The sequence below is a fragment of the Silurus aristotelis genome, assembly GCF_946808225.1.
Source record: "Silurus aristotelis genome assembly, chromosome: 16".
Classification (NCBI taxonomy): Eukaryota; Metazoa; Chordata; class Actinopteri; order Siluriformes; family Siluridae; genus Silurus; species Silurus aristotelis.
This window is the reverse complement of record NC_139589.1, coordinates 1,433,977-1,448,243: the sequence shown is the minus strand read 5'-3', so window position 1 is coordinate 1,448,243 and position 14,267 is coordinate 1,433,977. Positions and strand designations below refer to the sequence as shown.

The 14,267-nt window shown below is 41.2% G+C and overlaps 1 protein-coding gene across 4 annotated transcripts in view; it reads left to right on the top strand.

Moving 5' to 3' along the window:
* The window catches only part of sgcd (sarcoglycan, delta (dystrophin-associated glycoprotein)), a 171,171-nt gene that overhangs the window by 124,990 nt on the left and 31,914 nt on the right, over positions 1 to 14,267 (top strand). For all 4 annotated transcript variants that reach the window (XM_083564419.1, XM_083564420.1, XM_083564417.1 and 1 more), the window contains exons 3-4: positions 9,529 to 9,630; positions 11,739 to 11,826. In XM_083564419.1, the coding sequence (XP_083420545.1) occupies positions 9,529 to 9,630; positions 11,739 to 11,826 (190 nt within the window). The remainder of the gene's footprint in view (positions 1 to 9,528; positions 9,631 to 11,738; positions 11,827 to 14,267) is intronic.

The following is a 14,267-nucleotide window of genomic DNA, read 5'->3' as shown; positions in this document are numbered from 1 at the left end:
GACGACTAAAAGGTTTTGTTTCTTGACAAAAACAAATGCAGTCTAAAGGTCATACAAAAGTGACAGCCTCTCACGCTTGCAGATACGATATTGTCCACCATCTTGCCTGTTTTGAGTCATTTTGCACCACAAGCGTTTATTAACTTGGAAGGGATTCCAAAAATATATTGGCTGATGAAGGTATCTGTGGATGTAGTTTTTCTTCACGTGTCTAAATCCAAATCTGTTTGATGGAAAAAAAAAAAAAAAAAAAACGTGGAAAATTTTACGATCCTTTCTAAATGTGATTTAATAACACACCTTCAGATTCAATGAATGTGGAGTCATGCTAATATTAGCTCTTTATCCTCTAAGAAAAAAATAAATGTTTGTGTGTGTGTTGGAGGGGAGCAGCTGGAAAACTAAATGGCCCTCGTTTATTCGCAGCTGTCCAGATGCAGGAGTTTTATCACAGAGATGACGGACAGTCCAGTCTGATTCTCTGTAAATAAGTAAAACATCTGATCTAACCGTAAATTTTAAATTTAAAGCGCATTCATTTAGATTTAACTGACAAACGCAAACTATTTAAACTTCTGCTCTGAACTCACACCTGAACCTCCAGCCAATCACAATCCACTATTCACACCTGAACCTCCAGCCAATCACAATCCACTATTCACACCTGAACCTCCAGCCAATCACAATCCACTATTCACACCTGAACCTCCAGCCAATCACAATCCACTATTCACACCTAAACCTCCAGCCAATCACAATCCACTATTCACACCTGAACCTTCAGCCAATGACAATCCACTATTCACACCTGAACTTCCAGCCAATCACAATCCACTATTCACACCTGAACCTCCAGCCAATCACAATCCACTATTCACACCTGAACTTCCAGCCAATCACAATCCACTATTCACACCTGAACCTCCAGCCAATCACAATCCACTATTCACACCTGAACTTCCAGCCAATCACAATCCACTATTCACACCTGAACTTCCAGCCAATCACAATCCACTATTCACACCTGAACCTCCAGCCAATCACAATCCACTATTCACACCTGAACCTCCAGCCAATCACAATCCACTATTCACACCTAAACCTCCAGCCAATCACAATCCACTATTCACACCTAAACTGCCAGCCAATCACCATCCACTGTTCACACCTGATATTTCAACCAACCACAATCCACACTGACCAGGCTATAAAGAGCTTAATTGGAGCAGTGTTATAAAACATTTGGTCTCGGCTCATTGGAACCTCGTTTTGTTTTCGTTTGGTTTGCAGGTCAGACACTCCAACGTTAAACGACCAGAAATTTCGTTCTGATGCAAATAGGGCATCGTTGTTTTTTTTTCTCCCTTCGTCTCGGTGCCGCTTTCGATTCTGTCAATCAAAATATATTGTAATACAGACTCGGAAATTAGGTAGGTCTCTCCGGTTTTTCTTTTGCTCGGGTTTCTTTTGGCCGTCCGAACACAGAAAGACAGATTTGTGTTGTTTTATTTTACCTCGTGCTCATTGAACGGAATGGAGATTATTTGGAAGATTCCACAGGGGGTCTCTGAGTGCAGCTTTTTCTTCAATGCTAGAGAGAAAGCATCAAATTCAACCTTCAGATTTGTCTCTATAAGCTCCCAGGGCACATAAATAAATAAATAAATAAACAAGTAGTCTCATGTGTCATTTCCCTCCCCTGTGCCTTCTGACAGGTGAGCATGTCATAAGTGTCCTGTCTATGAGTTCATTCCTCCAGCGAATCTATTCTGAGGTTTCGGTTGCTGCTTTTAATACGACTGCGGGGGAAATGTCCCCATGCCTTCCCCATGTGTGTGCCCAAAGTGTCCCCATGTGTCCCCTCTTGTCCCCCATTTATGTTGAACAGTATTTGTCCACTCTACAGAATGTGAATGAGTGTTTAGTGTTCTGTAGAATGTAATGTACTTGAAAACATTCTTCCATCTTTCAGCTTAATGATGTACTGGTACTGGTTGTTCAGTACTGTTCAAGATGTTGGACTTCCAATTGGAAGCCTGTGAGTTTAAATCCTAGCATGACCAAGCTTACATTGCCAGGCCCGTGAACAAGGTTCTTAACCCCGAATGAGATATTTGTGAGTGACTCTTGGACACCAGAATTTTCTCAAAAACCTTGGGGTTAAGGGTATTGGTCAGGGCCCCAGGCGAGACTGCGATTTTGAACTAATGACTATCAGATACAAAGACCAAGTCTTTAACCACTAAGCTACCACCTGCCCTATAAGTTTATTTATAATAAGCAAGCCAGTGGAGACTAAGGCAAGGAAAGACCTTGAGATGGACTGATGAGAAAACCTTAAGAGAAACCAGACTTAAAAGCAAACCCATCCTTATCTGGATGTTCATTCATCCTTGAGGTTATCGAATGTTTACTGATGGACACTTGAATGAAACAAACTATCCAATTAATCACATTAAAAATGTATCCTCATGTATCTAGGCTTTAATCCTCCACAGGATTTTTCAGAATGGTTATTTGGAACCATCCTGAGTGGCCTACAACTGAAGAGAACTCCATCCAGGATAAATCTGGCAGGTCTGATTTTCCATATGTTCTCTGGAACTTCTTACCAAAATAGATGACTGACTTGGTAAACTTCTTCTAGGTGCAAATAATGGGGTCCAAGTACTTCCAGGATGGCAGAGTTCCTCTGCACAATACCAGCTTCATGAAGAGACGGTCAGTGATGAGTTTAGAGTTGGAATGGAGTGAACTGGTCAGAATGGAAGGATGAGTTTCATTTGTGTTGCATAGTTTCTCAACCCCTTAATACCAAACAGCTTTGAGATGGTCCTCCTGGTCCTCCTAGTCCTGAGTCTCATTGATCTCACTAATAATCATGTTCCTAACTATACTGATCTTATGGTACATAAGAAAAGCATTGAGCTTTGGGATGTTAAGTTGATGTAAAAGTAGTGTCTTTATAAGGGTTTATAAATATGATGGAATAGATGATGAATGTTATTTCTGTTTATCAGTGCTGTCTGGATGGAGACGGATGATCCTCAGTGGTGACCCCTAAGGGGAGCAGTCAAAAGAAGAAGAAGATCAGTGCTGTCTGGTGTCCATCTACCACACATTTGTAGATGGACATGATTTCATTATCGCTCTTTTATCTTGCACTGCAATTAATTGAGCTCGCCGTGTGTATCTGAAACGTCTCAGCATTTGCAGTGTCTTAATTCACACGGCTGATTCGCCTTCACCATCTACTCCTCTCCTCTCTGCTCTTGATGGGCGGTTTGTATGACGGATCGTCTCGCAGCGACTTCGCCGAATTCGAAGAGCGATCCCGAGTGTCGAAGTGGCACAAAAGGCAATTCCGTTGATAGCTATCAGTGTGTGTCAACACAGCTAGCATGCTGGCTATCACCTGCAGGCTCAGGTGAAATCGGCTTCCCAGATTCTGTCAGCTTCGTTTATTTGCGTCTGAGGGGGTGAGGTTTCGCTGCTCTCCGCCAGAAGGCTTATTACCCCACAGTGGGATGGAGGGGAAACCGGAGCGCACGGGTTCTGTGATTATGTTTTTAAAGCAATTATCTCTGGATTGTTAGTAAGATTTCACAGTGTTTCGTCTGATTCCTACTTTTAGGTTTTTGGTGCAGTGATGATCTTTTATTCAACATACAGTGTATTCAACAGTGCAACCTGAAATCTTTCACACACAAGCTGAGAGTGAACATATATAGATCATATAAAACTATAACAAATATACTATCTAATGTAAAGTAAGAATTGGGTTTATTATAGAATTACATAACAATATTTAATTTTATGCAGATTTATAAACATTTTGAGGTTTTTATTATTATATTGGAAGACGATGTATATATTATATAAATAGATTATTATTATTATATATCATATTATAATTATGTATTAATAAAGTAATAATGTTTAGAATTAATGTTTTAATATTTATCAAAATAATGTAGTTTTTTTTTATAAATAATGTATTAAATATTAATTCTTTAATATTTATTTTAATTATTATAGAATAAAAATAGAAAATAAAATCCAGCAAATAAATAATTAGGTTATATCATAATAGGCTATTTTTTTCTCGAAATAATCAAATACATTTTTGGTAGACTTTATTTATGATGCGGTTTTAATGCTTTTACAACGATAGATAGATAGATAGATAGATAGATAGATAGATAGATAGATAGATAGATAGATAGATAGATAGATAGATAGATAGACGGACGGACGGACGGACGGACGGACGGACGGACGGACGGACGGACGGACATACGGACGGACGGACGGACGGACGGACAGACAGACAGACAGTTGTATTGGATGCCTTTGGATACGGTAGCATGAAATATTTTCTTCATTTGAACTCACTTCCTTTCAATTGCTACAGCATCACAAAAAAACGCACACCTGAGTGTAAACATTATACTATAGACATCAGTGTGTTTTGTGTCTTTCGTCAGATTGATTTCGGTCCAGATTGTATTGTGAGTGCATCGCGTCCTTTCAGCTCAGCACCATCAGCACGGCAGATTCCATTTGCCTGCGTGTCATGTAATATAATTTCATATTAAATACAATCTCGGATCCCCGCGAGTCAAGGACGCCAAGAACGCAGTGCACTCTAAAAAACAGGAAAAGAAGGAAGGAATACGGGTGATTTAGTAAAAACGATGAATCCCTGGTGAGCATGTGAGTGCATTGCAGTGGGTTGGTGAGATGTTCCTCAGCAAGGCCGTGCTGACTCTGAGCGTGAAGGCAGGATACGCATTGACATAATGAAAAAATGTGTACAGTGTTCTAACTTTGCTGATGAATTTTTTCTCGCCGGTGAAGCAGAGGACATTTCACAGCCTGGCTAGAAGAAGGAGTGAGGAGTACATGGACATTACATTAACATGCTGTTTATTTGTGAGAATAAATATGAGCACTGTGTAGGTGAAGGATCTCCCTTAAGTTCTCAGGGTACTGCAGTGCGATCAACTGGGATCACTTTTTCACAAAGAAGCATAAAGGAACAGAATAATCTATAGGAACAGCAGACTTATTTCAAACGAAACAGATTTGCCAGCGATTCAGATGGTCATGATCATGTTTGAAACAAAATTATTTTTCCACATATCCTCACAGGAACACTAAGAACAGGGTCACCATAATGAAAAGCAGTGAAAAGAACATGGTGGTGGGAGCATAATAGTGTGAGCACCATGGTAAAGCATGGTGGTGGAAGCATAATAGTGTGAGCACCATGGTAAAGCATGGTGGTGGAAGCAAAATAGTGTGAGCACCATGGTAAAGCATGGTGGTGGAAGCATAATAGTGTGAGCACCATGGTAAAGCATGGTGGTGGGAGCATAATTGTGTGAGCACCATGGTAAAGCATGGTGGTGGGAGCATAATTGTGTGAGCACCATGGTAAAGCATAGTGGTGGAAGCATAATAGTGTGAGCACCATGGTAAAGCATGGTGGTGGGAGCATAATTGTGTGAGCACCATGGTAAAGCATGGTGGTGGGAGCATAATTGTGTGAGCACCATGGTAAAGCATGGTGGTGGGAGCATAATTGTGTGAGCACCATGGTAAAGCATGGTGGTGGGAGCATAATAGTGTGAGCACCATGGTAAAGCATGGTGGTGGAAGGATAATAGTGAAAGTATCACAGTAAATCAGGGTGATAGCAGCACCATGGTGAATCACCTTGTTAGCAGGAACATAGTTAAGCATGTTGACAAGAACACCATAGGGGTGCAAGGTGGTGGGAGCACCATAATAAAACATGGTTGAGGGGGCTCCATAAAGAATCATGGTGATGGGACCACCATAAAAAATTATGGTAGAGGGGCACCATAGTAAAGTACAATGGTGGGAGCACGTTAATGAAACATATGAGAGGGGGCACCATAAAGAAGCATGGTGGTGGGAGCAGCATTTTGATGAGTGGTGGTGGTATAATAGTGAATCAGTCTGGATGTGTGTTGTACAAATACCAGAAATAAAGATTTACGATGATTTGACCAAAAATACACAGCAACAACAATCCCAGAAAGACTTGCGTAGCTTTTTAAGTCTTTCAGTTTTAATCCTTTTATCCTTCATGTATTAACAAGGAATGGGATACAATTAAACCTCTCAATGCTGCCGAAAATAGACCTTCGAAACCTTAATCACCAGCTCCAGCTTTGTGCTAGCGTTGTTCATTTTGAAGCAGATATACAGCCCATATGCACCGGAATCATACAAAACAAACACAAAAGGGTCTTTTTCTGCTCACTGTGTTTTTGCTTTACACTGTATCTTCTTTCTTCTTTCAGTTGTCGTACACTTAAGGAATTGAGGCTCACAGGAAAGTGATGCATATGTAGTTCTGATGACTGACACGGTCATACGAACAAAAGCAGACTTTTTTACCACCTGCCATCGCTATTCTTGCTATTCCTAAGCGCCGCTCCGGATGTAGCAGGTACGTGTCAGACACGGGTCTCTCCTTTTTCCCGGCTCGCCACCATCAAAGTTGCATCAGTGGATAAAAAGCGAGAAAATGTCTCTTGCCAGACCTTCGACTTTCAGGCTTCTCCTGGTTCACCTTCACACTCCGTTTGCACACACACACACGCACACACGCACACGGTTCACTCCGGTATGCAATAAATATCAGTCTGCATGCGGTGTTACAGTGCAGCTCGAGCACGGTTTGCAGAGTGGAAATCAATTTACTCTTTTATGCTGCGTAAACTGTGGCGTACGTGGCGTCTGATTCCTGACGGAGTTTATCTTGCCATGGCGACGTCACGTGCACACACACACACACGCGCACACACACACACACACACACACACACACACAACCCCACACACAACCGCACATACAGACCACCTGAGAATTTGTGGCCCTTTCCGCCAGCCAGTGAGTGTCTATGCTGAATAATTCATCCCTCTTCTCCACTCCTCTTCTCTGCATTCTCTCCAGCTCCGTATTTTTAAAAAAAAGAGAAAGGATTCACTTCATCAGAGAGTGTGTGTTTCGTTCTAGACTGCAAACACACAAAAAAAATAAACTCAGGATTGCTTCCAAACCTGAGTTCTTGTCAGCTGCTTGTATTGAAGCAGAACATGTCTCTCTCTCTCTCTCTCTCTCTCTCTCTCTCTCTCTCTCTCTCTCTCTCTCTCTCTCTCTCTCTCTCTCTCTCTCTCTCTCTCTCTCTCTCTCTCTCTCTCTCTCTCTCTCTCTCTCTCTCTCTCTCTCTCTCTCTCTCTCTCTCTCTCACACACACTTGAACTATCACGATCCCCATGCCAAATACCAAAGCACAGCAAAGCAGGCTCATAGCCTTTTTTTTCTCCCAGTGTCAGTGATGCAGTCGTTTCAGAGAGTAGCTCAGTGCCAGGCCAATTCTGCATGCCAATTATGAAGAGTCTGTCAGAGAAGCTGCTCAGCTGGTCACAGGGCGGCCGCATCACAATCACAATATGCTGAAAACGGAGGACTTGGATTCGAATTCAATGCGAGAGATCTGATGATGAAGGTGGGCAGACTGACAAGTAGGGACATGCCGAGGCAAAAGATTATCTCTGCTCCAGAGACTCTAAGCTTCACAGCACCGATTCAGATGTGTGTTCTGTATAACTTTCAAGTGGCCTGGAAAGAAATCGCTTTTTACATCCGTCCTGTGATGTTATGGTTATTATACTGCACCTATATGTACTGGATCCTGATCGGTATCTTTGTGAACATCCCATTCCACGTGAAGCCCACATTTGCTGTTATAATAACCTCCACACATCTGGAAAGCTGTTCCACTAGATTCATTAAGACACAAAAGTCAGGTACTGATGTAGGTGAAGTGAGGAGGCCTGGGGTGCAGTCAGTGTTTATGTTCAATAGGGTTGGAGCTCTATAGCAGGAGATCTTCCACTCCAACCAATAGAAAGCAGATCCTTCGAGGGCAGTGGTATTTCATTGGTTAAGGCTCTCGATACCTGATCATAACGTTAGGGGTTCAAGTCACAGCACTGTCAAGCTTCCACTGTTGGACCCTTGAGCAAGGCAGTTAAACCCTTCAGGGGCGACATTCCATTGCTGACCCTAAGCTCCGAACCCAGTTACCGGACAAACTGGGATATGCAAAATTGCTTGTTGCATTGGTGGGAGCTCAGTGGTTGAGGCTCTGGGTTACTGGTCAGGAGTTCAAGACTCGGTATCGCCAAGCTGCCAATCTTGGGGCCCTTAAACAAGGCCCTTACTCTCTGTGCTCCAGGGGTGCACCAGATTCCTAACATCATTGGATATGCTCATGGAAATTCTTTGAACATCCCATTCCACAGTTTTCATTTGCTCTTATAACAACCTCTATTTTTCTGGAAATATGTTCCAGTGTACTTGTGGAGATTTAAGCATGCTGATGTAGGTGAGGTAAGAAGGCCTGGTGTGCAGTCAGTGTTCTACTTCATCCCAAAGGTGTTCAGTAGCGGTTATAGCTCTCTCGCAAGATATCTTCGACTCCAAACCATGGAAAGCAGATCTTCATAGAGCTGGCTTTGTGCACAGAGGCATTGTCATGCTGGAACAGGTTTGGGTTTCCTAGTTCAAGCGAAGGAAAAATTCCATGCCTTCAACATTGTGAGCAAAGTATGAAGAGAAACCACAAATGGGTGGGAAAGTCAGGTGTCTCAAAACTTGGTGTCCAGGCAGTGTATATTGGTCAGTGCAAAACTAATAAACTTATTGTGTTGCATTATAACCACAATGCCATGTAATATTCAAAGTAATGTTCCTGCAAAATTTTCTGCAATCTACAATTTCAAAAAGTATCCCGAATATGATTTATATTGAATTGTATATTAAACAGAACTCGGTATTTTCTATTCAAATGAATGAAAAGCGGTAAAAAAGGTGTGTAGCTTTGGCATAATTGAGTGTGTGTGTACCGTGTACAAAATTGGCATTGACACACTAATCAGTTGAAATCCTCTGAGAATTAAAGGTCTTGATACTCATTACGCCGTTCTTAAAGTGTCCATCAGCGCTCATGTCGAACCGTAATCAGAGCAAACTCCTGCCGCTCGTATCGAAGCGCCTCGTTCGCCTTCCAGTTCGCGAGATCTTCAACACGTGCACGTTTGTTCCTGTAGTTAGCCCTGGCGGCGTGTGTTAACGTGTCTTATTAATGGATAACGAAGAGTAATGAAGGAGGGTTTCTGAAGAGATTACGGCAGATACTTTTTTATGCGAGCCGGTGATGGATAGCCGAGCTGCATGTTTGTGAACGCAATTTAATTACGCCAGCTGCTGTCATCGCGATGATGAAAACTCTTGACGTTTTTTTTTTCTTTTTCTTCTCCTCCCCATCGATGTGACGATGATGAGTAAGCATGCCATTCGTTCGCTTGCAGTCGCTCAGTAGTTCGATAGAATTACTGTCACGTTAGATCGATTCGTTTCGTATGAACGTAGAAAGAACGCTGCTAACCAACACTTCTCTTTCTTTCGTTCTTTTCTCTTCTTTAGGATGGCATGGGTCACCTGAGAATCACCGAGAGAGGTCTGAAACTAGAAGGTGACTCCGAGTTCCTCCAGCCTCTGTATGCCAAAGAAATCCAGTCCAGATCGGTAAGTACCATGAACTCTGGACACACCGTCCCTCCATCGCATCCTCGCATCCAAATCACGCCTGTGTGGTCAGTAAGCTTAGGGCTTATGGATGAATTAAAAATGCGCAGGTGCAGGTCTTATCTATCATCTATTAGGGAATGCGATAGAGAGAGCAGGCGGGAGAACGAGTGAAACAGTGAGAAGGAGCGAACTGAATGACAATGGAGCTCTGAGATTAGATACAAACCATCCAGAGGTGATGAGAAAAAGATGGACTGCATTAGTCTCTTGTTTGCTTTATTTATTTGCCTCAGGATGAAAAAGATGGGGGGAAAAGAAACGTCTGAAAACGTCTGGAATTAATTGTGTATTTTCTACCTTAGAATTGAGAAGGTATCATTTGCCTTCATACTCATCACTTAGTATTGCATAGAAATAATCTTATTCCCTTTTCAAAGGTACACAAGATATCTACATGTTTCCCATGAGACAATAATTGAAAGTTTCATCCTCCTTTTGTTTCTATGCAAAAAACTCAGTAATGTAACAATATAAAAATGTACTCTGACCAAACAAATCTATAAATATCCTGATGCTCCACTTTATGTTTAGTGAAAAATCCTCCGTTAGCAGGAAGAACAGCTTAACACAATCTCAGCATTCTGACACTCATATGTCCAAACATTCAGCTGAAACTCTTTGCTTCTTGTAAAGCTCGCTGAAGATGTTCTTCAGTATTTGGAGATTCTTTCTTGTGATCCAGTTCATCCCAGAGCAGTTCAGTGGGATTAAGGTGTGGTGACTGGGTGGGACATTCCATGATAGAAAACACTCCATGTTGGTTCAGGATTCCTTTCACTTTCCACAACATTCCCTGCTACAAAACAACCACAGACCATTAAGCTTCCACCTCCATGTTTGACTGTGGTGGTGAGGGAGTCTGGCAGAAATGGAAATTGTAGATACCATTCATAATTCATCCTGGTGTGATCTGACTCTCTCCCAGCATAAAGCCTCGTCGAGGATACCAGGATTATAGGTTTTTTTGTTTTATATTATATAGTTAACATCTTGTTTTATAGGTAATCAGGAATGTGGAAAACACATCATGAACTTTTTGATGAGCTTTTTACAGTCATAGGAGAATTATCAGAGGACGCTTAATTTTACTCAATGTACACTATCGAGGCAAGTTTTGGATTTGGACACCTGATTATTACATTGGTACAGAATGTGCTTTTTGAACATCCCATTCCACATTGAGTCGACATTTACTGTCATAATGAGCTCCACTCTTCTGGAAGGATGTTCCACTAGATTTTGTGGAGATTCATTCAGCTACAAGAATGTGTGTTAGTAAAGTTAGGTGGTGAGAAGGTGAGGAGGTTCCTGGGGTGCAGTCAGCGTTCACATTCATCCCAAAGGTGTTCAACAGGGTTGGAGCTCTATAGAAGGAGATCTTCCATTCTAGACCATTTGAAGCAGATCTTCATGAAGCTGGCTTTGTGCACAGGGACATCGTAATGCTGGAGCACGTTTGGGTCTCGTATTTCAAGTGGAGGGAAAATTTCATGCTACAGCATCCAGAGATGTCAGATACAATTATGTGCCTTCAAATTTGTGCTAAAAGTTTGCTAAGAAGCACATATTGCTGGGAAAAGGCAGCCGTCCCAATACTTATTCATACAGTGAATTGTTACATACACTGGATTGTAACACAACCACATACTGGACACAGTCCCCATGAATCAAACCATTACATGACCAACACCAGATTTAATTGATGGTTCAATGATCTGGATTAGACCCTGATGTCTACCTTATAAACCTGACGTGAAGATCGATTTATGTACAATGCAGATGAGGGGAAAAACCAAACATGAAACAAGACAAAGAAATTATCTCCAGATCCTGAAGCATGGAACAAGACAAGCATTGAAGAACCAATGTAAACACATGAGTTTGAGACTAAATACTAAGTGCTTATTAACCATAAATGTGAAACAGCTGCAAATTGTCATGTGACCTGTAAGAAGGTGTGTGCAGTGGCTCATGGGAAATGCAGTTCTGTCAAACCAGCCTAATTGATGGGGGGGGGGGGGGGGGGGTTTGTTCTCTTTTTATAGGGCAGTCCACTTTTCTTGCAATCATCAAAAAACATCTCGGTCAACATCCTCAATGGGAAAAACCAACTGGTGTCACAGCTGGTAGCAGGTAAGTGTCAAAAAACTAAATTATACTGAACATATCACATGTATAACATATGAACGTAAACATATCAGTGTTTTTGATCAAATTGTATGAGTGAATTATTTCATTTCTTTCTTTCTTTCTTTCTTTCTTTCTTTCTTTCTTTCTTTCTTTCTTTCTTTCTTTCTTTCTTATTCACTTCCATGTACTGAATAATTGTTCTGCCACTGCTGGGCCCTTGAGCAAGGCCCGTAACCCTTGACTGCTCTGGATAAGTGCAAATGTCTGCCAAATGCCATAAATGGAGTCACTCAAGTCTCAGCCAAATAAAACGTGACTTATTTGGAGGCTGTGAAGGAGAGCTTGTCATTGGTTGGTTGGGCGAACGAATACGTCCTCTTACTAATTCTGGACAAGACTGGTAGAATGACTACGCCCCCTACTGATTTACATTTATAATTATGCCATTTTTAGATGCCCTTATCCAGAACGACTTCAGTTGCGTTTTAAGGGCCTTGATGAAGGGCCCTACAGTGGCAGTTTCCAAACGTTGTTACCACCTCCTGATTCTGAAGGAGATTGGTAGACCTACTTGTTAGACTTACTGAACTAATTGAATGAATTTAACACACTAAGTGAACATATTGGATCAATATGCCCCCTACTGATTCTGAACAAAGTTGAATAAATTAAACATATTGAATGATTATAATGATTATGGAATTTGGTCAACGTTTTTTTTTATCCAGAGTTGTTTGCAACTGAGCAGTTAAAGGCCTTGCTCAAGAGACCAGTAGTGGCAGCTTGGGGGGTGCTGGGATTTGAACTTGACCATCTGATCCTCAGTCCAATGTCTTAGCTACTGAGCTACCACCTCCTGATTCTAAATGCGATCGGTAGACCTATTTGTTTTGAACAAATTGAACGAATTTAACAAGGTGAACTTATATAATGAATACGCCCCCTATTGATTTTGAACGAGAATGGTAGACCTACCGGTTCTAAACAAATTAAACAAATTAAACATATTGAATACGCCCCCTACTGATTTACATTTTTTCTAATATGTGATTTGGCAGATGCTCTTATTCAGAGTGACTCACATCTGAGGAGTTCAGGTATAAAAGGACCTTGTTCTCAGCAGTGGCAGCTTGGTGGTGCTGGGGACTTGAACTTGTGACATTCTGCTCTAGAGTAGATATACCAATGCCCAATTCTGAATGGTAGACCTACTAGTTTTGAATAAATTGTATGAATTTAACAAAGCGAACGTATTGAATGAATACACCACCTACTGACTCTGAACGAGATGGGTAGATCTACTGAACAATTGGTAATTGAACAAACTAAATGAACAAACATCTGGTTGGTTAGCTCAGCTTTTGGCACCCCAATTTCAACAAGCTGTGACCATCAGTCCCGACCATCAGAGTGTTTTGGATAATATGTAGTTAAAGTAGTGGATCTGTAGTTCATTGTCATCATCATCTTGTTCTTTTTGAGAGCAAGAGCGGCATTATGAAAGGCGCCATGACCTCAGGAAGGAGATTCAGGCTTTGGGGCTGATATATGAGCAAAAATGTAATCATGCAGGAAACAGATGGCGACGGTAATGAAGGAAGACATCATGGACGGCCACCGAGTTGCTCTTATTTCAGCTGGGTTCTCACATCTTAACTGTAACGCCAGTATCACTTACATTAGCGCTCCGTAAGGGTGAGCATAGCGGAAAAACAGGAGTGTGTTTTAATGAGGAAAAGTCATTTCCATCCCACAAGTAATTGATTAAACGTTTAATGCGTATCGGAAAAAAAAAGAGAATTAATTAGTGGTTCAGCAAAATATGAAAGCAGCCTCCTCAGCTCCTTAACAAGTCCACGACACCATAGAGTCACCCCGGGTCACTCGGAGGTTTCTGCGATTTTAGTTTCCCTCACAGACGAATTAGTCATTAACTGAAAAGAAAATGAGGGGAAAAACGTCGGTTTTGTGGTACAGCTTTTCAACTGAGTCGAAATTAAATAAATAGGAAGGCAGTTAGGAAAGAAAATCAGCTTCATTGTGCAAAAAATATTTAAATAAATGTTAAATACATGTATATTATATGTATCTCTCTTTCTTTCTCTCTCTCTCTCTCTCTCTCTCTCTCTCTATCAAGTTTCAAAGGTTGTTTATTAGCATGAAAAAATATAAATCAAATACAATTTTATCTATAAAGCACATTTAAAATCAACCTTGTTTGGCCAAACTGCTGTACATAATAGTAAAAAAGGCAAAAATAAAACAAATAACATAAATGGAAATATAAAACATTGAAAGCACAGGAGAAAAGATGAGTTTTAAACATGGATTTAAATTCAGCTGGTGTAGAAGCAGTTCTAAAACAGAGGTGGTTGGTTATTCCACAGCTTAGGGCCACTGCAAAACTCGATCAGCCGTCTGTAGGCGAGATCGTGGGACAGATA